The sequence below is a fragment of the Euleptes europaea genome, chromosome 8 (genome assembly GCF_029931775.1).
Source record: "Euleptes europaea isolate rEulEur1 chromosome 8, rEulEur1.hap1, whole genome shotgun sequence".
NCBI classification, from domain to species: Eukaryota; Metazoa; Chordata; class Lepidosauria; order Squamata; family Sphaerodactylidae; genus Euleptes; species Euleptes europaea.
This window is the reverse complement of record NC_079319.1, coordinates 78311569-78335110: the sequence shown is the minus strand read 5'-3', so window position 1 is coordinate 78335110 and position 23542 is coordinate 78311569. Positions and strand designations below refer to the sequence as shown.

Here is a 23542-nt window from a genome sequence, read left to right as displayed (position 1 = left end):
TCCATGGGGCTATGCCACAATTTTGCAGACGTTAACTGGATTCCTGCAAAATAGTGCATTTTCAGCCCAAAAGGGGTTAGGAAGCTGCCTAATGTCAGCTCTGCCCCTGGGAATGCCCCCCAAGACGCCGGCGTGGGAAGATATGCTGGAAAAACACCGCCGGGAGGCAGCACCAGCGCCCAAGCCTCACGCTGCTGGACGGCTCCCCGGGGCCAGCGTAAGTCACCCTGCGCTGGCGTTTGCGCCACTTTGCATGGTATAAGTGGCATGGATGCCAGCATAGAGGTAACGCCGGCTCCTATGCAGCTCCACTCCCACTTCAGGATTGCATGGAAAGCCCCATTTATTTCCTTTGAAAATAATGGCTGTCATCTTTGGTTGAGTCATGGCCGTTGTTATGACAGGAATTTTAAAAGTTGACTTGCTCAGGTCCCTTCCTCCGTCATTTATTGTATGGGAAGAGTAGGAAGGTTCTTACCTGGTCAGCTTGGTCCCAATTTGCTGCCTCAGCTCAAGCCTCTCTTCATCGGTCTGCATGGGGAGGATATTCTTTTCCTCCAGTTCCCGTTTGGAAGGCCTGTTGCTAAGTTTTATGGCTAAAGAATCTTTCCTGCAGACTTTCATTGCCAGGGAACCTAGAATAAAAAGAAGAGGCTTTGGAGAACTGAATTCTCGCTAGGACTGTGCCTCTGCATCAACAGGATCACAGCAACACACATTATGTTTTTTAAAAAATCCTTTCTGCTTGGGAAGACAAATGTTATTCTTTACTACCAACAAAAAGATTAATTTAAAATCCCTTCCACAGTTTCAGCATGCTTCATATTAAGATCCTAAACTAAGGCCAAAGGTTTTCTGTAAGAAAAAATCCCTTTGTTGAGGGCTGCTTCAGAGAAGCTTATTTTTGTACAGGGACTTCAGACAGGTGGTGTGGATGGAATTGGAGTTGTGGGCTAAGCAAGGAGGACTTTCTTTTTCTCATCCAAGACCTTTTGCTACCTTCATCTCAATGCAAGAAAAAAGTGAGCCGCTGCATAAAAACAAAAGCCATTAGGACAAAAGGCCGAGCAGCATAGAAGAAATAATTATTAAATATGTAGAGGAACAAGATAGCCGCTGTGGTTAACGTGTCAGGCTAGGATCTGGGAAACCCAGGTCCAAATCTCCACTCAGCCTTGGAAACTTGCTGGGTGACCTTGGACCAGTCACACAATCTCAGCCTTGACCCTGGCAAGTATTTTGACAGGAGGCCTCCAAGAAATACCAGGGGCATGGCATGGAGACTGGCAATGGCAAACCACCTCCGAACATCTCTTGCCTTGAAAACCTGCAGAGTCACCATATGTCAGCTGTGACTTGATGGCAAAAAAAAAAAAAGAAAGAAAGAAAAAAAGAGGGGGGAAAGAAGAGGAACAAGCCCTACGGAAGAAAAATCAGTATGGCTTCTTCAAAGGGAAGTCCTGATCACCAACCTTTTGGAGTTGAGTGAGTGAACGAACATGTGGCTAAGGGGAAATGGATTTATACTTAGAATTCCAAAAAGCTTTAGACAAAGTCCCTCAGAGAAGACTCCCGAGTAAACTGAACAGTTTTAGTAGAAGAGAATGAGTCCTTTTACGGATTACAAACTGGATAAACAATGTGTGTGTAAAGTGCCCATCAAGTTGCAGCCGACTTATGGCGACCCCTTTTGGGGTTTTCATGGCAAGAGACTAACAGAGGTGGTTTTGCCAGTGCCTTCCTCTGCACAGCAACCCTGGACTTCCTTGGTGGTCTCCCATCCAAATACTAACCAGGGCTGACCCTGCTTATCTTCTGAGATCTGACGAGATCAGGCTAGCCTGGGCCATCCAGGTCAGGGTGGTTAAACAATACAGATTGGTACCGTATATACTCGCATATAAGCCGACTTTTTCAGCCCCAAAAAAGGGCTGAAAAAGCCGAACTCGGCTTATACGCGGGTCAATACGGTAGGGGAGGGGAGGGGGGGGGAGGGAGGAGGGAGGGGGGAACTTACTGCCACCGCCGCCTCTGGGCCCACGCCGCTTCCTGCTGCCAAGAGTGGCCTGGGGCGGCCTCCTGCAGCTGCAGGGAGGCTGCCCCGGCCCTCGCCTGGCCCCGCCGCCGCTTCTCGCGGCCGAGGGCGGCCTGGGGCGGCCTGGGGCGGCTGCCCCGGCCCTCGCCCGGCCGCGCCGCGCTTCTCGCGGCCAAGAGCGGCCTGGGGCGGCCTCCTGCAGCTGCAGGGAGGCTGCCCCGGCCCTCGCCCGGCCGCACCGCCGCTTCTCGCGGCCGAGGGCGGCCTGGGGCGGCCTCCTGCAGCTGCAGGGAGGCTGCCCCGGCCCTTGCCCGGTTGTGACGCTGCCGCCGCCAGGCCCGCGCCGCTTGCTGCCGGGAGCCCAGGTAAGACTGCGGGGGGGGGGAGGGGTTATAAGCCAACCCTCGGCTTATACGCGGGTGCCTAATTTTTCCCCATTTTTGGGGAGAAATTAGGCACCTCGGCTTATACGCGGGTCGGCTTATACATGGGTATATACGGTAAAAAAATTCCTAATTTTATATATAATCTGATTGGGTTTGAATTTGCAGTGACTGATTAAGAAAGAGATCTTGGAGCTGTAAAGGATATTTCAATGACAATGTCAACTCAGTGTATGTCAGTGGTGAACACAGTCAAATTCTACGCTATGGATTATTTGGAAAGGGACTGGAAATAAAACCTCCAGTACAGTAATGCCCTGACACATTTGGAATAGTATGTGCAGTTCTGATCACAACATATCAGAAAAGAGCCGGAAAAGATACAGGGAGAATGAAAACTATCAAGAGGTTGCATAGGGGAAAGGCAAAAGAGTTTGGGGCTTTTCAGTTTAGAAAAAATGGATGGTTAGATAAATAGATGAAGAGGAACATGGCAGAAGTTTATAGAATTATGCATGGTGTGGAGAAAGTAAATAGAGGGAATTTTTTTATCTCTCCTCCGAAATACTAGAATGTGGGGTACACCCAATTAAATGCATCAGCTGTATATTCAGAACAGAAAAAAGTACTTCACACAATATGTAATTTAATTGGACAACTGCCTTGGGATGTGGTGATGGCAAATAACTTAAGATGGTTTAAAAACAGAACTAGACAGGTTCACGGAGAACTCAATGGATTCATAAATCCATCAATGGCTATTAGCCCTGATGGCTGAAAGAGACTGCATGTTGGGGGGACAGTATACCTCTGAATGCCAGTTGCTGGGAAGCACCCACAGGGTCAGCTTATGGCCTCTGTGTCCCTCCAGTGCGCTTTCTGGTGCATTACTTCAGCCACTGTGGGAAATAGAAGGCTGGACTAGACGGATTCCTGGTCTGATACAGGAAGGCTCTTTTATGTTGTTCTTTATTTTATAACATGTGCAAAGAGTGTGTGAAAAGTGTAAATAATGCCTTACTTGAAAATAATGAACTATCATCATCTTCCTCTTCATCCTCATCCTCTTCTTCTCTTGTGTAGAGGCAGGAAGAATCTTCATAGTCGGATTCGTGAGGCACATTTTCTTTATTGTCATCGCATTCGATCACAACAGTTGGCACTTGTCTCATGTCTGAAAGGCCCCCAGGTCCAGTTTTTGTGACACTGTCACCTGCATGTAAACCAGAGCTTTTGGGGAAAAGTGGGAGGGGGAGAGGAAAGGATACTGTTATTATTTTGCTTTTTAGGTATTCCTGGCATCCTAGGAATCAAAGGTCATGTTGGCACCTTTCAGGAGGAAGGCAGACAGAACATGTTTAAAGCAGTGGGTCTAGTTTTGGAGCAGCATTTCCATCGTATTGAGAACAAAGATAGATTCCCTCTCCCAAGGTGAGCTGTGACTGTGAAGGGCCCTGACAGGTTAGTACCCATGACATCACCATGACATGTGTGTGTGCTTTATTTTTTTTCAAAAGGGGAAGTCACCAGAAGCATGAGAGGGAGGACAAGACCGATGGCTATACCAGGGCTTAGTTTGCTGCTATGTGTGATTTTCAAAACAAGCAAAATCAGTGTTGTTCAAACTGTTAACGTAACCAAAAAAAAATTACAACACTAGGCTATTATAATATTATGTACTAGATTCACCGAGAATTTCTATCAAACATGACAGTAATACATAGAAACTAAAGTATTCATTCAGTATTATATATGCAATTGCACAGAACCCAACCCTCCAACGGAAGTAAAAGCAAACCTGAAAGTTAAACAGGTAAGTCAATAGGAGTTCAACAGGTAAGTCAATAAGTCTATATCTTACTGTCAATAAGTCCGTATCTTACTGTCATGATTGATAGAAATTCTCAGTTAATATCGTATGTAATATTATAATAGCCTAGTGTTGTAATTTTTTTGGGTTATGTGTGATTTTCATGCATGCTGTGAAGCTGGTTTCACAGCAGAGAAGATCCCACCATATTTGCTCTCTAAATTCTCTGTCACAAATTAGCTGAATGAAAGAAGGGAATGAACAGAGAATAAAAAACAAATCACCCATAAGAAATAATAAGTCATAAATAAATACTTAACAAATAAGACAATACTAAATAAAAATTCCTACTAGCTTTCTAAAACAAAGCTACTTTACTTCTGTTTTTAAAAACCATAACATAGGAAGAGCCCTGCTGGATCAGATTAGTGGTCCATATAATTCAGTCCTGCTTCACATAGTGGCAAACCACACTGGTAAATAAACAGGGACAAGAATCATAGAATCATAGAGTTGGAAGTGACTTCCAGGGTCATCTAGTCCAACCCTCTGCACAGTGCAGGATGTTCACCCCCAGTGACCCATTCTCCATGCACAGAAGATGGGGGAAAAACCCTCCAGGATCCCTGGGCAATCTGGCCTGGAGGAAAATTGCTTCCTGACCCCAAAGTGGCAATTGGCATTACCCTGGGCATGTAAGAAGGGGCCACGAGAGCTAAGCACTGACGCAACCCTTCCTGCCCTCCCTCTCATGATCTGACTAAGCTCATAGAATCAGCATTGCTGTCAGATGGCCATCTAGCCTCTGCTTAAAAATCTCCAAAGAAGGCGAGCCCACCACCTTCTAAGGAAGCCTGTTCCACTGAGGAACCGCTCTGTCAGAAAGTTCTTCCTAATGTTTAGCTGAAAACTCTTTTGATTTAATTTCAATCCATTGGTTCTAGTCTGCCCTTCTGGGGCAACAGAAAACAACTTCGCACCACCCTTTATATGACAGCCCTTCAAGTACTTGAAGATGGTTATCATATCACTGCTGAGTCGTCTCCTCTCTAGGCTAAATATACTGAGCTCCTTCAACTTTTCCTCATAGGACTTGGTCTCCAGACCCCTCACCATCTTCATTGTCCTCCTCTGAACATGTTCCAGCTTGTCTACATCTTTCTTAATTTTTTTTTTTATATAAATTTTATTAGGTTTTATACTAGAAGTTTTCCATTACATTGAACAACATCTATAACAATATCAAATTTCAATTCTAACTTAAAGTTGTTATAGTTCCATATCATATAATAAAAAAAAGAAAAAAGAAAAATGGAAAAATTTTTAGACTTCCCCTTCACCTCTATCTGCCTCTTAATAAAAAGTTCATCCCGTCGTAGGTAATCTAATCTTAATAAACTATCAATACCATATATAGAAAAAAAAAACCATAGTCTGTTAGTAAATATACTTATACTTAATCATTATAAAAAGATCAGAAATAATCCTCTGGATCAGATTAGAAAGTATTCTTCCATTCTTCCCATTTTTAACTCATATTCACAATAATGCATCCACGCCCCCCATTCCCCCAAAAACCGAACGTCATTTTCTTCATTTAAAATGGCTGTGAGTTTTGCTATTTCTGCCACTTCAAACATTTTAACAATCCAGTCTTTTTTCTCAGGAGTTTCTAGCCCTTTCCATTTCGCTGCATAAAGCAGTCTCGCAGCTGTTGTGGCATAAATCAAAAAAGTTCTTTGTATTGCTAAGTCGTCTGGAATCATACTCAATAGCATCATTTCTGGTGTTTTGGGTATATTCTTTTGTAGTATTAATCTCAATTCATTATAAATCATGTCCCAGAAATCTTTGGCTTTGTCACTTCCCTTGTTACTGGAGCTTCAATACATTCTCTCTGGGTCATTGACAAAGCTTTCATCTGTATTGAGTTTAGAAATTTATCTATTTTCTGTTTTGGAGTATTTTCTTTCTGATATAACTTAGAGTAGAATGAAACAAATTCTTTCTGAATTTCTGAAGTTGAGTAAACTGGTCCTTTAACAGTTTGGATTTTTGTTATAATCTTTTGGAATGAGTCCTTCAGTTGTGTTGCTAAAAATTTTCCTGGTTTATTTGCATATTCAAAATACTTTTGTTTAGCAAGTTTCAGATTTTTATTCATTTCCTCCATTATTACCAAATTTAATTGGTGTTTAGATGCAGAAATCTTTATTTGAATTTCTCTTTTCTCCTCTTCCTGTGTTACCGTTACCAATTTCTGCTCCAAATTTTGTAAGTTCCAAAGTATATTGTTTGTAAATTGCAATTGAGTCTTCTTCCAGGCCGAATGTTTCTGTATCATAAAACCTCTCAGAACAGCTTTGAATGCATCCCAAACTGTATTCAAAGAAGTTTCCCCATTAAGATTAATTTCAAAAAAGTCTTTCATTAAAGCCTGTAATTCCTTTTGTATCTTGTTGTCTTTTAAAAGTTTATCATTCATTCGCCATCTAAATGCTTGTTTATTGTTCCAATCAAAAGTAATAGGATTGTGATCAGAAAAAGTTCTAGGTAAGATATGAATTTTACGTAGTTGCGTGAAGATTGATTTACTGGCCCATATCATATCGATTCTGGAGTGTGAATCATGTCTTGCTGAATAAAAGGTGTATTCTTTAGCTGTTGTATTCATTGTTCTCCAAATGTCTTGTAATTCTAATTCTGAAGCCATGGTAAAGAAAGTTTTAGGCAAGCATCCATCGTTGATGTCTTTTGCTTTTGATTTTTTGTCCAGAGATGGGAGAATAATTCCATTGAAGTCGCCCATCAATAAAATTTGGTCTTTTGCGTGCTGGACTATCAAATCGTGTAATTTTTCGTAGAAGGATTTTTTCCCTTCATTGGGTGCATAAATTCCAACCACTATTGTCCTTTGTCCCAATATTTTAGTTCTGATAATTACAATTCTTCCTTCATTGTCTTTATATATTAATTCTGGACAGAGATTGGGGTGGGCATAGATTACCACTCCCTTTGTTTTAGTTTTGGCTGAAGCAATAAATGCTTGTCCAAGCACCTGTTTCTCCAAGTATTTTTTATGCTTTGAAGCTATATGGGTCTCTTGTAGACAAATTAGGGAGTATTTATATTTCTGTAGATATTTGAAGATTCTAGCCCTTTTAGTTTTCTCATTCAGTCCATTTACATTCCAAGAAATTGCTTTTGCCATAATGTAGTATTTTTTAGCAAAATAAAAAGTCTATAATTTGGTACCTCCTTCTGCACCCTGTACCTCTTCTTCTTCCTCTTCTTCTTCCTCCTTCTCTCCAGGTAATTCTTTAAGGTCCATCTTATATTTTCTCAGAAATTTCCCCACATCTGCTTGAGATAGAATTGTCGTTTTCACTTCCTTGTAGGTGAAAGCCAAACCTTGTGGCATAATCCAACGGTATTTGATACCATTAGCTTTCAGTGTAGACACAAAGTCTTTGTAGTTATTCCTCTGTGAGAGTAGATGCCTTGGAATATCCTTCAGTAGTATAAGAGAGGAGTCTCCTGCTGACACTGGATTTTCATAATGAATCTTCATAATCTTATCTTTAACTCTGGTGTCATAAAACACTATCATCAAATCTCTTGGCTTAGATCTTCTCATTCTAGCAGGTAATGGTATCCTATATATTCTATTAATGGCTTGTTTTAATTCTTGTTCATCTATCTGAAATAAGTAGGCCAAGTTTGGTATTGCAGTTTCTTTATTGTCTCCCATCATATCTGGAAAGTTGCGTATACGAAGATTGGTCTCTCTCACTCTCATCTCCATCATTGCCATTTGATTTTTTGCCGCCATCTGATCAGTTTGTATTGTTTCAATCTGTTTTTCTTGGCTTGTTAATTTTTTCTTTGTGTCCTTGTGCTCATCCATCACTTTCTTAATTGATACATCCATCGCTTGCATATCTGTCTTCATAACAGTCATTTGAGTTTTTACTTCTTTCAAGTCTCCAGTGACCACATCCAACTTCTGATTAATAGCTTGGGATGCTTGACCAAGATTTGTCATCATAGAAGTCAGCTGTGCCATCTGTGTAGACATCTGTTCAAACTGTTTATTTGTTGCCTCAGTTTGTTTAGTTAGCATATCCTGTAGCTTTTTTTCCATGGTCGAGGTTTGTAAAGAGTCCCTTAGTTTAGTATAGGCAGGGCTGTGTAGTGAGCCAGAGCGGGGTCGAGACATTTACATTCAAAAAAAGCTGGTAAAATACATGTCCACAGACAGGGCCTTTAAGGTGCTGATTAAAAGATGATAATTCAAACATCAGCCTAATAATTTTTTCGGGTTGAAAAGAGTCGAAATTGGCTTTAAAATTGCATTTTAAAGTTTTAAAATACCAGTGAGTTTTTTCGGTCGCTCTAGGTCGGGTTAATCAGGAAGTATACCGGAAGTTGCAAGTGCTGCGGACCTTCTACCGCCTCTTCTCGATGGTTATTCCTTCAGGAATGATTTCAATGTAACTCGAGTGCGACGCATATTCAGTCCCACAGCTACTTCCTGTTGTTTTAGTTCCGATGATAGAGAGGGTGTTATAGAGAGTCTTCCGTTCCAGGCGCTCCCTTACTACAAACGTGGCAGGAAATTCTTTTCGCCGGAAAATCAGGAAGAAAGGTCACCCTCCCCTTCCCTCGGACCTTCTCATTGGTGATAGTTCTTGTCAATCTAAAAGGTATCCTTCCGACTCTTTGTTATGGTTTAGGCTGATCAATTTGATAAAGGTCCTGTCGCTAATCCCGATGACTAACTCAGATCAAACTTTTTCAGTTCGAATTAAGGAGGAATGGGGGTCTCAGAAATGTTCTTATCAGCCCCCCGTCTGTTCAAATATTCCAGTAAGTAGACGCAGAGTTCTTTGTACTCACTTGGGTGTCAAGAGGTGAGGTTCTTTTCTTTATGTAGTCCTTATGCTGGTAATAAGGTGGTGGAGGGTGGAGCTTGAGGCCAGAGTTGCGTTTTGGCGATGTCCTTCCCTAGTGCCCTCGCAGGACCGGCGTCCAGGGCTCCGAGGGGCTTAAAAAAGCCCCCTCAGAGTACCTAGGAGGTCAAACCGCGCTTGCGGGCTGCAGGGAGTTCCTGCTTTCCAACCCACTTGCAAGGGTCGGATTGGGGTATCTATGTACCCCAGAAATAACGCAAACTTGGATTTCTCCCAGGACAGCCTGGGGAAATGGAGTGCTCTCTCCAGCGGCACCACCGGAAGTCCACATCTTTCTTAAATTTTGTTGCCCCAAACTGAACACAGTACTGTAGGTGAGGTCTAACCAGAGCAGAGTAAAGCAATACCATCTCTTTGCGTGATCTGGACACTATACTTCTGTTGATACAGCCCAAAATCGCATTGAGCAGATCTGCCCTCTCTTCATCTCCTGTTACAATTTCACTTTCCTGTCCCTGCGATGGGCATAACAAAACAACAAAACAACATATCTCGCTAGCTTAAGCTCATACTGAGCTTTAGCTTTTCTAACACTCTCACTATAAGCACTGGTTATTTGTTTATATTCATCCTTGGTTATAAGGCCATCCTTCCACTTCCTAAATGAGACTTTTTTATTTCTCAAATCTGTAGAAAGCTGTGCCTTCAATATTTCACTTTTAAGAAACTCCCACCCCTCTTGAATCTGTAGAAAGCTGTGCCTTCAATATTTCGCTTTTAAGAAACTTCCACCCCTCTTGAACGCCTTTCTCCTTAAATATTTCTGATAATGGGATTTTACCCAGCATAAGTTTTAGTTTGTTAAAATTAAATAAGGTAAAGGTCCCCTGTGCAAGCACTGGGTCATTCCTGACCCATGGGGTAATGTCACATCCCGACGTTTACTAGGCAGACTTTGTTTATGGGGTGGTTTGCCAGTGCCTTCCCCAGTCATCTTCCCTTTACCCCCAGCAAGCTATACAGCTCATTTTACTGACCTTGGAAGGATGGAAGGCTGAGTCAACCTTGAGCCAGCTACCTGAAACCAACTTCCGTCGGGATCGAACTCAGGTCGTGAGCAGAGCTTGGACTGCAGAGCTGCAGCTTATATATATTTAAATTTCCTCACAAGCTATTGATAGCATCAGTTCAATATTAGTGGACTTCTGTTTTTTAGTACCTTAACATTTTTGATCTTCTATAAGTGAGGCTAAACATCTTTGCAATGATGGTACATACACATCAGAGGCATTTGCATTTTAAGACATCTCAGCCAGAGCTTGTTGCAAGAAGCATTACAATGGATCTCATTTGGGTTTAATCTTTTCTTTTGAGATGGGGGGGGGGGATAAATGCTGTCAAAAATCTAGAAGAAACAGTGATTGGTGTAACTAACCTCTTGAAACGAAGCACATCATTTCTGAAAATCTGCGCTAATCTCCTTGGAGATATTAGCACATTTGCCAAAACAGAGAATGTCTCAGTCAGATCTTTTAGAAATGTATCAAGACATGTTGGCTTTGTAGACACTTTGTCTGCAGGCACTATGAAAACAGCGGCTGCTTTTTTAAAAAAGGAAACAGCCCTCGGCTTTTTAATCTCCTGAGGACTGTGGAAGTTAACTGGCTTCATTCTGACAGCAAGTTCAACTGAAATAATTGGGCTATTATTCGGGTACTACATTTCCTGCTTCAGGTTTATGAGAAATGGCTGTGTGCATTTTGTGGAGCTGCCTCCATTCCCAGTACTGCTCCAATGAAATCTAGTCTGCTACAAGAACTAAGCATATGAAGTGCATCTGCATACAGCCACTAATTTTGCATTTTTGTGTGCTGTTTGAAAATGTTAGGTTCTGGAAAAAAATTACACGTTATAGAGAGGAACAAAGGGAGGGAGTGAATAAGGATTAGTTAGAATGTCACACTCTTATGCAGCATAGGGTCTAAGCACACTAAAGTCAACTCACAGGATTTCACTGTCAGACCTTCACTGTCAGACTTTCACTGTCAGACCTTCATTACTTCATATTCAACTATGGGCTAAGAGTTAGCTGAAAAGCAAAGCAAACCACATCACCTGTTCTCTGCTCATTAAACATAATGACATGTCCCAATGACAGCAGATTTGATAGGAGCTTAAAAATTGGAGCATTGCTGTGGGGGAACAGATGCCACTATGAAGTCACACAGTGAGACATATCACTGTGCATAAAATAAAGTGCATGTTTCATGTACAATGGACCAGATTGTGCAATTAACACAGGCCCATATGAATGCAAGCAATTGCCAGAGGAACAAAGGATAGTTGCTTATAGCAATTGCGGTCTTGACTTCAACCAACTTATCCTTTCAGGTAAGGGAATAAAAGACATTTTAAAATAATGCATAAGCAGCTAATGCAGATACATATGCCTGCTCAAACCTGAGTCAAGTTAGTCCATGCTGCAATGTAACAATGTATGCTTTCCAGGAATATCTGACTGGTCACTCACTTCTGGAAGCAGGATCACCGACTAGACAGAACCTTGTCCTGATCCTCTGTGGCACTTCTTATGCTTTGTTGTATTAGACCAAAGACCCATCCAGCCCTCTGCCATGGGAAGGTAACAAGCAGAGAGCTCTCTGGAGGCCCGTGTGAAGAGGCCCCAGAAGTGGTCTGGCAGGGACAGGGTGACGAGGATGCATATGAAAAGGGATATGGAAAATACTTCTGATAAAAGAGAATGAAAAAACATAGGCTATACCATATAAACCCAAGAGTGTCTACTTTTCTACATCAATAAAAAAGGGGTAAATCTTTTTGAATCTGTATCTTGAGGGCGTAGAAATTAGGTCTGAAATCCTAAGCACACTTATTGGGGAGTTTATTTCATACATGGTCAGCTGCTACTGTTAAGAGGCTATGAGCTGGTTAGTGCCTGTTTCAAATCTCAACTCACTGGCTGATTCGCAAAACCATTCTGCCTATGGTGAAGGATCAGGATATAGAGACGGAGAGTCACCCAGGAAGATACACCTCCATATGGCCACTAAGCTTATTGGCTCCATATGGCCACTAAGTTTGGACAAATCACTAATTCTCAGCCTAATTTACCTCACAATGCTGTAAAATTAGATGAGCCTGCCCTCCCTGGGTGGTTTGCCACCCAAGAGGAAAATGTCACACTGCCTAATGTGGACTTGCCAACTAGTTAAGCTTCTAGTGAGCCATTCAGAAAACTGACTACCTCAACATCACCATTTTCTGCTGGGATAGGACAATTACCAGAATTCACTCTCTGAGAAGGCTTCATACAACTATGGCACATGTGAGGGGAAAACATGGAGTACTCTATATACCAAATAGTCTCCTTTTGCTATTTATAATGCACCTCCATCTGATTTAGACATTTTGAAATCTGTTCAGCAGCCAGATGTGCTTTATCATGGTGCTTCTTGGTGCACTGCAGAAACTCATCAGATTAAGGACTTCACGAATCTGATCCAACAGCACTCAGATGCTGCCATTGTCATCATCATCTTCACTCCCAGAAGCAACAATAAATACACACAGGAAAAGAAAATGAACACAGTAATAGCTCCAGCAACATCTTCCTAATCATGATGCCTAGCCCATTAAAAATAAGTGAACCTGTGAAATGAAATGAAGTGCAACTTGTACGAAGCGGAAACGATTCCACTTAAGTTGCCATAGAGGTAAATGGACTAAAGTCAAATCGCTTTCAAAGAAAGCAATTGGTACCAAAAGTATAGTAGCTTGTCATATACCAAAAGTTATTATCTCGGAAACAGAGGGAATTGTCTCATTTGTACAGTTTGCAATGTTCATAGCTTTGCTTTTTCAAAAATAGATTTCACTGAATATTTATCCAGGAGAATGAGATAAAAATAAATAAGAACAGCACCATCACCATTATAAGCTGCAGTCCATGACAGGGTAGAACAGTATTTCCCAGACTCTGAGGAGCTGAGGTTAATTTTTAATTAATTAAAATGGGAGTCATGCTTCACTCTTAGACCTGAAAAGGTTATTTTTATAGTGCTTAATAGTAATACCACTTATCCTTCAAAGAATCTACCCCTGTGCAGCTTATTTTGTAGCTTACGATTACACTGCTAATTGTACCTAAGCATTGCACGGCTGAATTAATTTCCCCCAGCATACTCTGATTGGAAGGAGGCAAGGCCAGAGCAGTGACTCGTGCAGAGATGCATCCAGCAGCCTCCTCTGTGGCTGGAGACATCAGGTTCATAAAAGACTTGAATCGTAAAAAAATAAATAAATAATCCTTGCAGCACACTAGGAGTTTCTCTCACAGTATTCAGTTCTGCAATTAATGGAATAGAAAAACACAACACAAAATGCCCCAATACCTTTCTAGCCTCTGCATAGTCATGGCCAGTGTCTTATTCAATTCTTCAATCATCCGACACCCTGAAGGGTGAATAGGTAATGTGTTGGATCCAGAAGGCAAGTGTGGGCTGTGGCTGCCATACTGATGCTGGTGCGCTGCTAACTGTGATGGCAGGACCGTGTGGTGATGATGTGGAGCCAGTGGTTGCTGGGGACCCTTCTGAGAGGAGTAGGACGTGAGGGAGAGGTCTGGTCCCCCTAAAGGCATGCAAATCATGACTTTCTTTGGAGGTAGCGGAGGCGACAGTTTGACGGGCATACAAGGCAGTTTCACAGGAGCGCCAGCATCTAAAACATAAAAGTTTGAGAAATTCAGACATCAGCCCTTAGCACTAGAAATGCACACATACACAAGCCACCCAGGAGCCTCCTCCTCCTCCTCATGCTATTTTCTCCCATGTTGCAGTATGAGTGAGAGCACGACAATAATGTGGACAAGGCTGATTGATGGGATTGGATGAACAGGGAAAGACCCATGCAATCAGATCCGTTCACATGGCTGCAGTATTCTCGCATGTACCACAGCTGTGCCTAAAGAAGGAACGTGATCTCCTATTCTGATAAAGATCACACTGAAGCCATGTGACTCAATAAAGACAGGTAAGTTCCATTTTTGGCCTATCTCCTGCCATCATGTAATGCAAACACCAATATCTGAAATGTACACATTCACATCATGACTGTGTTAGACACTTCTACTTCGAAAGGCTGTGCTAAACATGACATTTACAAATGGCAAAGGGTGCAGTCTAGGTTTCCTGTCATCTTTCTTCCCTTCTCCAAATCAGTTTTTGAGCAGCCCAAGAATCCTGTCAATATCTCTCGGTGTTAGTCAAGTAAGCAGGAACATTGGCTGGTTTAGAGAGTCCGTGTGATACAGGAGACAGTGTGGGGTTGGCATCAGGGAGACTTGGCTTCTAATCTCTGCTCAGTCACGAAGACTACTGGGTGGCCATGGGCATATTCATATCTCTCAGCCTAACCTATTTCCCAAAAGTTATTGTCTCAGGATAAAAGAGGGCAACACCATGATTGCTGACTGCCTTGAGTTCCTTAAGAGAAAATGTGGACAGATAAGTAAACAAAGAAAACTGGTAGAAGGGCATTTTTCTACAGAGAGGAGAGAATTTCATGGCTGTGAGAATTCAAACTCAGGTTCTGCATGATGGAGAATCAATATATTGCAACAGGCTAGCAAACTGGTATTATTTTTTCTTTCCAGAGGTAGAATTTTTTTGTTTGGCAGAGAAATGCTCTAGGTTACTTCTCCATACCTGACTTCCATGGGGAGGTATCTGGGAAGGGGAAGCACAAAGGGTGGTTGAAAGGTAAAGGTGAAGGAAAGAACTACTAATACAGTGCCGCCTGAGGCTGTACCACTATGTTAATATAGCTGGATGTACACATGGGTTGGCAGGCCCTAGTAAAGCTGATCAGGCTGCTTAGGAGAGCCATATTCCATGGCAAATCAAAGTAGACCATGGCAACCAAAGGATGGAAAGAGAGAACAAAGAAGATTTTCTCAAAGTTCCAAAACAAAGGTTCAATGTTGATCTAACAAGCAACCAGGGTCTGGCTCTTTGGGATGACTCTTACATTTTTTTCATGTACAGCCATCTATTAACTGGAACATGTTATCCATGTCATGACCCCAGAAGCCTTGGAATCGTTGCAGATCATCCAGTGTTCTTGGGGAAACTAATCTTGCACTGATTAGTGTTGCACTAATCAACAAGGATGCAGCTTCTCTAGAGCCATTCCATGGATTCAAAGCAATGAATTGGATTTCACAGATCTGTTCGAAGCAGTCTCCACCAGGGCAAGGAGCTTTCTGCTGGAAGAAGCACTTTTGCTTATGGCAAATACCCATGGGATCCGAACCACTGTACACTGAGAAAAGCTGTGGAAAAGTATGCTGCTTTCCATTCATTTCTGAAATGAGCAAATATACTATGCAGAGTTTGCTGTTGTCATCTTTCCCTCTGTCTTCTACTAGATGCTAAATGGATTTTTTATACTCCAAACAACAGAAGCAAATGCTGTGCTTTTGTATCTCTTATACAAACATATGCACACCATCTGAACATGTTTTAGCCATATCCTACCTTTAAAAACATTAAACAACAAAAGCCCTACAAGATTTGCAGTATCAACATGTTATCAATATATGTAATTCTTAACATGTCCCCATCTGTGGATACTTAAATCCAGAGATTGGCACCATGAACAGACACATCTTTTTACAAATTTGAGAAAAGCTCCAGGTTTGCAGAAAAATCTAAAATGTAAAAAAGAGAGAGTGTAAAACACCCTGAAAATAATAGAAACAGCATCTCTACCTTTAAGAAAGTAGTGGCCTAGACAACCACAACAGTACTGCCAGCTTTCAAACCTTGGCTTCAGTCAGTAAAAGGCAGGGGGAGGGCCCTTTTAAGGGCCGTTTTGGCCTCACAGTCAACCCTGCACCCCCCTGGTCTGGAGGAAGGACTTATTGGGGCTAGGCCCAGCAGTAACCACTGGGCATCTTGCTACCATGCAACTCTCCATGGTGTGGTGGTGGCTACCAGACCATCTGATGCCATACAACTTAGCTGAGCCCAGCATAGCCTCCACACATCCTGGCCAGGCCCGGCAGTAGTGACCACACAACTCACCTGAATGATTTGCTACCACATGAGCAAATAATGTGGGGAAGGGGTACAGGGGGAAATGACATGAACCCTACACATCCTTGCAAGTTCTAAAGTCTGTTCTTCCTGCTACTATAACACATAATTCTGAACCCAAAATGTTCATGTTTATTTGATTTGTCCTATTTCAGTGAACAATATCCAGAAGTAACTGGCTACACTTGGTAATCTAGGCTTTTGGGATAACACAACATACCAACAGAGCTGCCGTATGTGCATGGCTGGACTAGCAATCTACGCAGGTGTCTTCTAGAACAGTGGTCTTCTTCAACCTATCCAGACCCAAGACTAGATTAGCTACTGGGAGCCAATGAGCTTGCAAGCACATAACAGAAACTTATGTGATAGAATCATGTGATAGAAAGAGCGGGAATCAGAGTTATGACCTCGCCAGTGTTTAGGCCAGAACCATGGGCGGTAGACCAAAGAATCGAGGGCAGGAAACACAGCTAGGCACCAGGAAGTACAGTATCAAGAGAAACAAGCCAAGGGTCAAAGCTTTGGAGGAATCCTCTCCTCTCACCATTGCAGCATGAGTGTGGAGAGAGGCAGGAGGCTTGACACCCATGCTCTTTAAGCAACAGTCCTTCCAAAAGACTGCAAAAAAGTACCAGCACTACGGGGGCTTGCAATTCAGCAGCAGAGGCTCTGAGAGTTGAAGACCACTGCTTTAGAAAACCTTTGCGTTTCAACTGCTTTTTTTGCAGCTGAAGAAGTGGGATGGATAATGGACTTAAAAAAAACACATTTTGTTACATTTTTATACATTTCAGTAAGAATTTAGCAGGACACAAGCTACAGACATACAGGGAGGAGTCATGTGGGAAGAGCAAGAGGACAGTCGCCCCCCATGTATCTGTTACCATTTCCAAGTCTCTCTTTTACTCTCTCTCCTGCTTCCATCTCAGTCCACATCCTAATTTTCTCCTCTCTCTGTCCATTTTGCCACCTTAGATGTCTACACAATGGAAATATTATCTGAATGCTTCACCAAGCATCCAGGCCCCAATTTACCATCATTAATATTTTGTTAAGATCCGTTGCAAGGTCATGATGCACTGGAAATTGAGATGCATTGCAGAGCACTCAGATCATGTCTCCTTGGACATATTAAATTGATTTCTTGATATATATTTTAATTCACCATAGAATGAAAGTGCTCATGTAAACCAGCCTTTAATTCTATTTAGACTGGGACTTTTGATGAGTCTCACATGCATCCCAGTCCCCACAAGGTTAACATGTATCAACATTCCTAAAGCTGAATGCGTTCTGCACAAAACTCACTTTGACACTGATCTTGCCATGGGCTGAGATATCCAGTAGTATAGTCTATTTTTGCACTGGAACCTATTTAAAAACACACATACACACACACACGTTTAAAAATTAGATGAAATCTCAGAAGAATTCCAAGTGGAAACACTTTCTGCGAACACATCCCTCTTACCGTTGCCTCTACAAAGCAAATTATTATCCACCTTCACTCTCCATTAGTCACACCCAGAGTGTCTTAATTTGGCTCCTGCAAAAATACTCAGCAGAAAAAAGAAATCCAAACCAGGAACTGAAAACATATGAGAAACCTTAACTCATTCGTTTTGATTGTGAGAATTATCATAATTTGAATTCCTTCAAACAGGGCCTGAGAATGCCTCTGGAGAAATTAGTAATGCAATAAGGTTAATTTACTTCCAGCTTTGGAAGGATGATTCATTAGAACCAATTGCTCATTTCCAGAGACTATGCAAAATCAACGTAAAGTCCCAGAGGACAATATGAAACATCTTAGAAATATGTCTCTTGACCCTTACATTCCAATTCTATATGCATGTCTGCTTGGAAATGTGTCTTTTTTTATTTCACTGAGGCCAAAGTACATGTTACAATGGAACCACGTGTAATGTTAGCTTGATTGAGTGAGCACACTGAGGAGGGCAAGGCGAGTGTGCTCCACTGCTGCCCTAGGAATCTCTCTATCTACCACCCTCCCATCATATCTAAAACTTCTCACAACTTCCAGCCTTAAATCAGCCACGCAGTTCAGCTGTTGGAAGGACGTTCAGTTTATTCAGCATAAATGCTCACCAGACTGAACGTCCTTCCAACAGCTGAACTGAGCGGCCGATTTAATAAAATCCCATTTTCAGAAAGGCTTTGCTCCTGTGTATCAGGAGCAATTGAGTCAATAGACCACCTTTTGTTATTCTGTGATCTGTGGGCTATACCCAGGGCCACCTGGATCGCACCAATCTTATCAAGATACCACCTTCCTGCTGAATCCTGGGTGGCCTCATACCTGATGAGCGATGTTGATCCAGGAATAACTAAATTCATTGTGAAATATTTGGTAACAATAATTTCTCTAAAGGGACAACAAGATTAAAACCATTGTTATAGTGTTATGTTTACCATTGTAGTAGTTGTTGTATCTGTTGTATCTGTAGAGCGACATGAGCACTATTGCAGTTTCTGCTGTGTCTGTAGAGCAATTTAAAATTTTGGTCAAATGATCTTGATTTTAATGTTTAAGCATTTTAAGAATCCTAAATTACTCCTGTTGTCTATTTTAAATTTGTATACTATAGTATTTAACTGATTTTAATGTATGTATTTGTGCTTAAGACCTCTGGTTGAAAGAGCCTGAAATAAAAGGAAAGTGTAATGTTAGCCTAATGATGGGTCTCCAACCTTGTTGGTCCCGTGGTCATTTTTTGAGCTTTGAGGAAGGGCAGTGGGCACTGCCACAAAAGGGCTGCCACAAGTAGGGCCAATCACAACATGTTGGGAGACTGCAAGTCAAGCATCCGAATGGGTGCTCTCTGCAGATGCAAAGGTGATACCTCCTGGGCTGTTTGAAGCTCCTCCTGTGGTGAGTAGATGTAGGAAAGCTGGGACTGGTTCTTTGCTTCAGGGATTAGAGAACAATCAGTTTCCACTTCCAAAACAAGAGTAGGTTTGCTCCTTCTTTGTGGCTACAGAAAGAGGTAACTAAGCCCAGAGACATCAGAAAATTTATATCTATAGCCAAGCTGAGTGTGTATGACTTAGGGTTGCCAGGTCCCTCTTTGCCACCGGCAGGAGGTTTTGGGGGTGGATCCTTAGGGAGCATGGTTTGGGGAGGAGAGGGACTTCAGTGTCATAGAGTTCAATTGCCAAAGCGGACTGATCTCTATCGGCTGGAGATCAGTTGTAATAGCAGGAGATCTCCAGCTAGTACCTGGAGGTTGACAACCCTAGTATGACTATGGCCCAATGGCCCAGGATCTCAGTCCTTTGCTAGCCTGGTAAGGAGCGACCTGGAGCTCCATGACCCCCCATTATATTCAAGACCCTTTGGATTTTATTCCTGAGAAGTAAGTAGCCACCAGGAAATCAATCGGTGTGAGTCAAAGTGCCATTTGGTGCCACACTGGAGATTGCTGGCCTACTGGCTTCTTCCTTCTTCCAAAGCTTCATTTATGACAGAGTAGTGACCAGACATGGTAGAGGGAATGCTCAGTCCATTCCTGCCTGCCATTACCCCCCCGCCCAAAGCTCCTTCTCCCAAGCCACTGTTCTCCCTGAGGGTTCTATATCTGGACTTGCAAGTCTGGAATCTCAGGGGAAGTAAATGCACCAGGGTTGTATTGGGAGTTTCATGGGTGGGTAACAGTTAAGTGGGTGGGTAAAAGTTAAGCACCCCCACTCTTTCACCATTTAGCCACAGCAAAACATCCCACCACAGAAACATTTTGCAATGGTGAAATAGCTGCACTTGCATCTTTGGGGTCCAGAGGGGGGTAAAAGCAGCTTGGCGGGGAGGGGGGAGTGATTTCCATTGGGGCAACAACCGAAATGAAAGCTTAGGAACTTCCTCCCCATATAAGTCTTCCCCCATACAAACTGCAGGTTCATTGGCTGTATTTTATTAAAACAATATCCCTAAAATAACCTGCCCTCAGCTAGACATTTATTGTATTGCCATTAATAAATCTTCCCCATGGTTAGGGGCAACTTTCTAGTAAAACTTCATAACTAGTATTATAACCCTAGGTCCTGCTCCAAAATGACTCATTTAATCTATTTGTACATCTATATGTACATATGTGTGTTTGCAAAGGAAGAGCTGCAACATTTAGAAATTGATTTATCCCAAGGCAGTAGGCGGTGCAAAATTGGCTCCAGAGGCCTACGGATGAGACTCATACCTTTGTGAAAGAGAGCCTTTTAAAATACAAGATAGATAATTCAGCCCTTACCTTCTCCTTTCCAGTAGAAAGACAGAAAAATACTAGCTGGAAAACCACTGGCTGGAAAAGCAGTAGGGAAAGGGAGGATCTGCTCCCAAATTTCCTTCTCCACACAATGGGGATATACTGTGGGAAAATAAAGATCCTCTCCTTCACATTCTGAAGTGTTTCTACAGAGAGGCAGGAAAGGTCCCCTTTCCTACTTTTTAAGGTAGTTTAGAGTGTAGGTCTAGGATCTGAGAGACCCTGGTTCAACGCCCCCTCTGCCATGGAAGCTTGCTTGGTGACCTTGGGACACTCTCTTTCAGCCTAACCTATCTCATAGGGTTTGAGGAGGATAAAATGAAGCAGTGGGGAATGTAAACCACTTTGGGTCCCAATTGGAGGAGAAAAGTGGGATATAAATTAAGTAAGTAAATAAATTTTCACTGATGTACTTTCAGTGTAGGGAAGCACAGTGGTATAATAAAAAAATAAATAAGGAAAACAAATATTTCACACCAGTGTGGTATAGTGGTTAAGGTGTCAGACTAGGACCTGGGAAACCCAGGTTCAAATCCCCACTTGCGCCATAGAAGCTTGCTGGGTGACATTGGGCCAGTCACACACACTCAGCCCTGACCCTGGCAAGTATTTGGATGGGAGACCTCCAAGGGATACCAGGTCGTGACGCGGAGGCAGGCAATGGCAAACCACCTCCAAAGGTCTCTTGCCTTGAAAACCCCACTAGGGGTCACCATATGTCAGCTGTGACTTGACGGGAAGAAAAAAAAAGTTCCAGCCCAGTTATTTCACTTATTTACCAGCATCAGTCCTGTTGCGGGGTAAGGGTAGGGAAAGATGTTACTTCAGGAATTTGGGCAGCACTGGGAAGTGAAGACAAGCACATGTCTTTCTGGTCTCCTAATATGCCCTCTTTCTTTGTAGCCTGTATTTTGTCAAATTTGGGCTTCTCATAGGTTGAGTGGCCTAGTTGCACACCTAAAATATTTAAGAGTATGCCTAAAAATTATAAGTTTGGATGTGATAAACATTTTTGTAAATATGTCAAGCATGCTAATTAGGAATGGACTGAGCTCTCCAAACACTCAATGGTAGCTTTCATCCAGAGGTTCCACCTATGTAGGGTGTGATATTAAAAGGATATGATCTGTGATGAGATCAAAGGGTTTGGTTGAAATCAGGACTAATTATTGTCTGTAACTAATGTGCCCACTATTTCAAGTGCAATTTATTTCATAACAAACATAGCCACCTCTCCTTGAGATTTATTTTGTTGTCTTTTTTTTGGGCATATCTGAATCAAGTATTAGTGCTGTTCCCTATCAGTTTAGGGTATGTTTGTTCTAGGACCTATATCAACCTTCAGCAATCCTGGAACAAAAGTCCAAATAACTGCAGAGTGCGTAACCTAAGACAGAAGAACGGTGGAACAAAAATCCATGAAAGAGTGAGGACCAAAAATATCTCTACAATGAGACAGGTAGAGCAACAGACCAAACAAATGCTGGAGGAGAAAAATTAAGAGTAAGGACAGCAGTGACAAGCTCTCCCCCTCCACCAAAAAAAATCATATCCCAAACAGAAAGCTACAAGTACAGGAACAATTGATGTAGCTGAAACAAGCGCAAATAATTATGAATGGCCCAAGTGGATCAGAGTGAGATAAGAGGATTTAAACTGGGTTCAGCTGACATTTCCCCTCTTTGTGCAATATTGGGGGATTTTTCACGGAGCTTTGCAGCGGTTTCACAGCCGGTTTGCGTCGCTGCAAATTTTTGGTTATTCATGGCTGCTCCGATTTTTTTGGGATTGAGCAATAAAAGCCGCGTTATAACCAGGGCAAGTCAAACCACTTTTGCGCCGTACTTTCCTGTTGCTGCGCAGTTTTTGGCTCGGAGCTCCATGAAAAAAACTGCCTTTGTTCCTTGGTTTGAAACAATTGTCCCTGCCCATGCCGGCTAATTTCTCCTTCCCCAAGAACGGCGATTGGCTGGGGGAGTTTCGCGCTCGGACAAGAATACCACCCCTTTTGCTGCCTGCCTGCTGCCAGCCTACAGTCCTGGCACTTCTTCCCTGACCCTCGCCCGGGATGGGCCTTGGAGCTGGGCCCACACCTCCAAGCCCAGGGGGACGTCGGACGGACGGCTCCAGGGGGAGACCGGCGGGGCCACGCCATGTGCGCCTAGCGCGCTGCTGGTGGTGGCAGCTCGGTCTAGGGCATCTCGTGGGGGGGATGTTCAAGGGTAGGGGCATCTCTCACGATGCACTGGGGCCGGATCAGGGCCGGCGTGCAAGCCAGGGGCCTTCTTTCCTCTCCCCCCGCCATGCACACTGGCTGGATCGGGGCTGGCGTGCAAGCCAGGAGCCCTCCTCTCTCTCATGATGCACTGGGGCCGGATCAGGGCCGGCGCACAAGCCAGGGGCCTTCTTTCCTCTTCCCTCCCCCGCCATGCACACTGGCTGGATCGGGGCCGGCGCACAAGCCAGGAGCCCTCCTCTCTCTCACGATGCACTGGGGCCAGTTCAGGGCCGGCGCGCAAGCCAGGGGCCTTCTTTCCTCTCCCCCCTCCATGCACACTGGCTGGATTGGGGCCGGCGCGCAAGCTAGGAGCTCTCCTCTCTCTCACGATGCAATGGGGCCGGATCAGGGCCGGCGCGCAAGCCAGAGGCCTTCTTTCCTCTTCCCCCCCCGCCATGCACACCGGCTGGATTGGGGCCGGCGCGCAAGCCAGGAGCCCTCCTCTCTCTCATGATGCACTGGGGCCGGATCAGGGCTGACGCGCAAGCCAGGGGGCTTATTTCCTCTCCCCCCCGCCATGCACACTGGCTGGATCGGGGCCGGCGTGCAAGCCAGGAGCCCTCCTCTCTCTCACAATGCACTGGGGTCAGAGGAGGGCCAGCGCGTATGCCAGGGGCCTTCTGGGGGGGACATACTCTGGGAAATTGCTTTAATGAAAGAGGTTTACAGTGGCCATTTATGCACGGGAGGTTTTTCCTTGGATTTGCAGCTCTCTAGATGCACCC

The 23542-nt window shown here is 43.3% G+C and overlaps 1 protein-coding gene across 4 annotated transcripts in view; it reads right to left on the bottom strand.

The window, feature by feature from the left end:
* PHACTR1 (phosphatase and actin regulator 1) overlaps positions 1-23542 on the bottom strand; it is a 373767-nt gene that overhangs the window by 51367 nt on the left and 298858 nt on the right. For 3 of the 4 annotated variants that reach the window (XM_056854193.1, XM_056854194.1, XM_056854195.1), the window contains 4 exons: positions 17571-17633; positions 13554-13881; positions 3440-3648; positions 479-635 (listed from right to left, as the gene is read on the bottom strand). In XM_056854193.1, the coding sequence (XP_056710171.1) occupies positions 479-635; positions 3440-3648; positions 13554-13881; positions 17571-17633 (757 nt within the window). The remainder of the gene's footprint in view (positions 1-478; positions 636-3439; positions 3649-13553; positions 13882-17570; positions 17634-23542) is intronic. The other variant, XM_056854197.1, reaches the window with a different exon arrangement.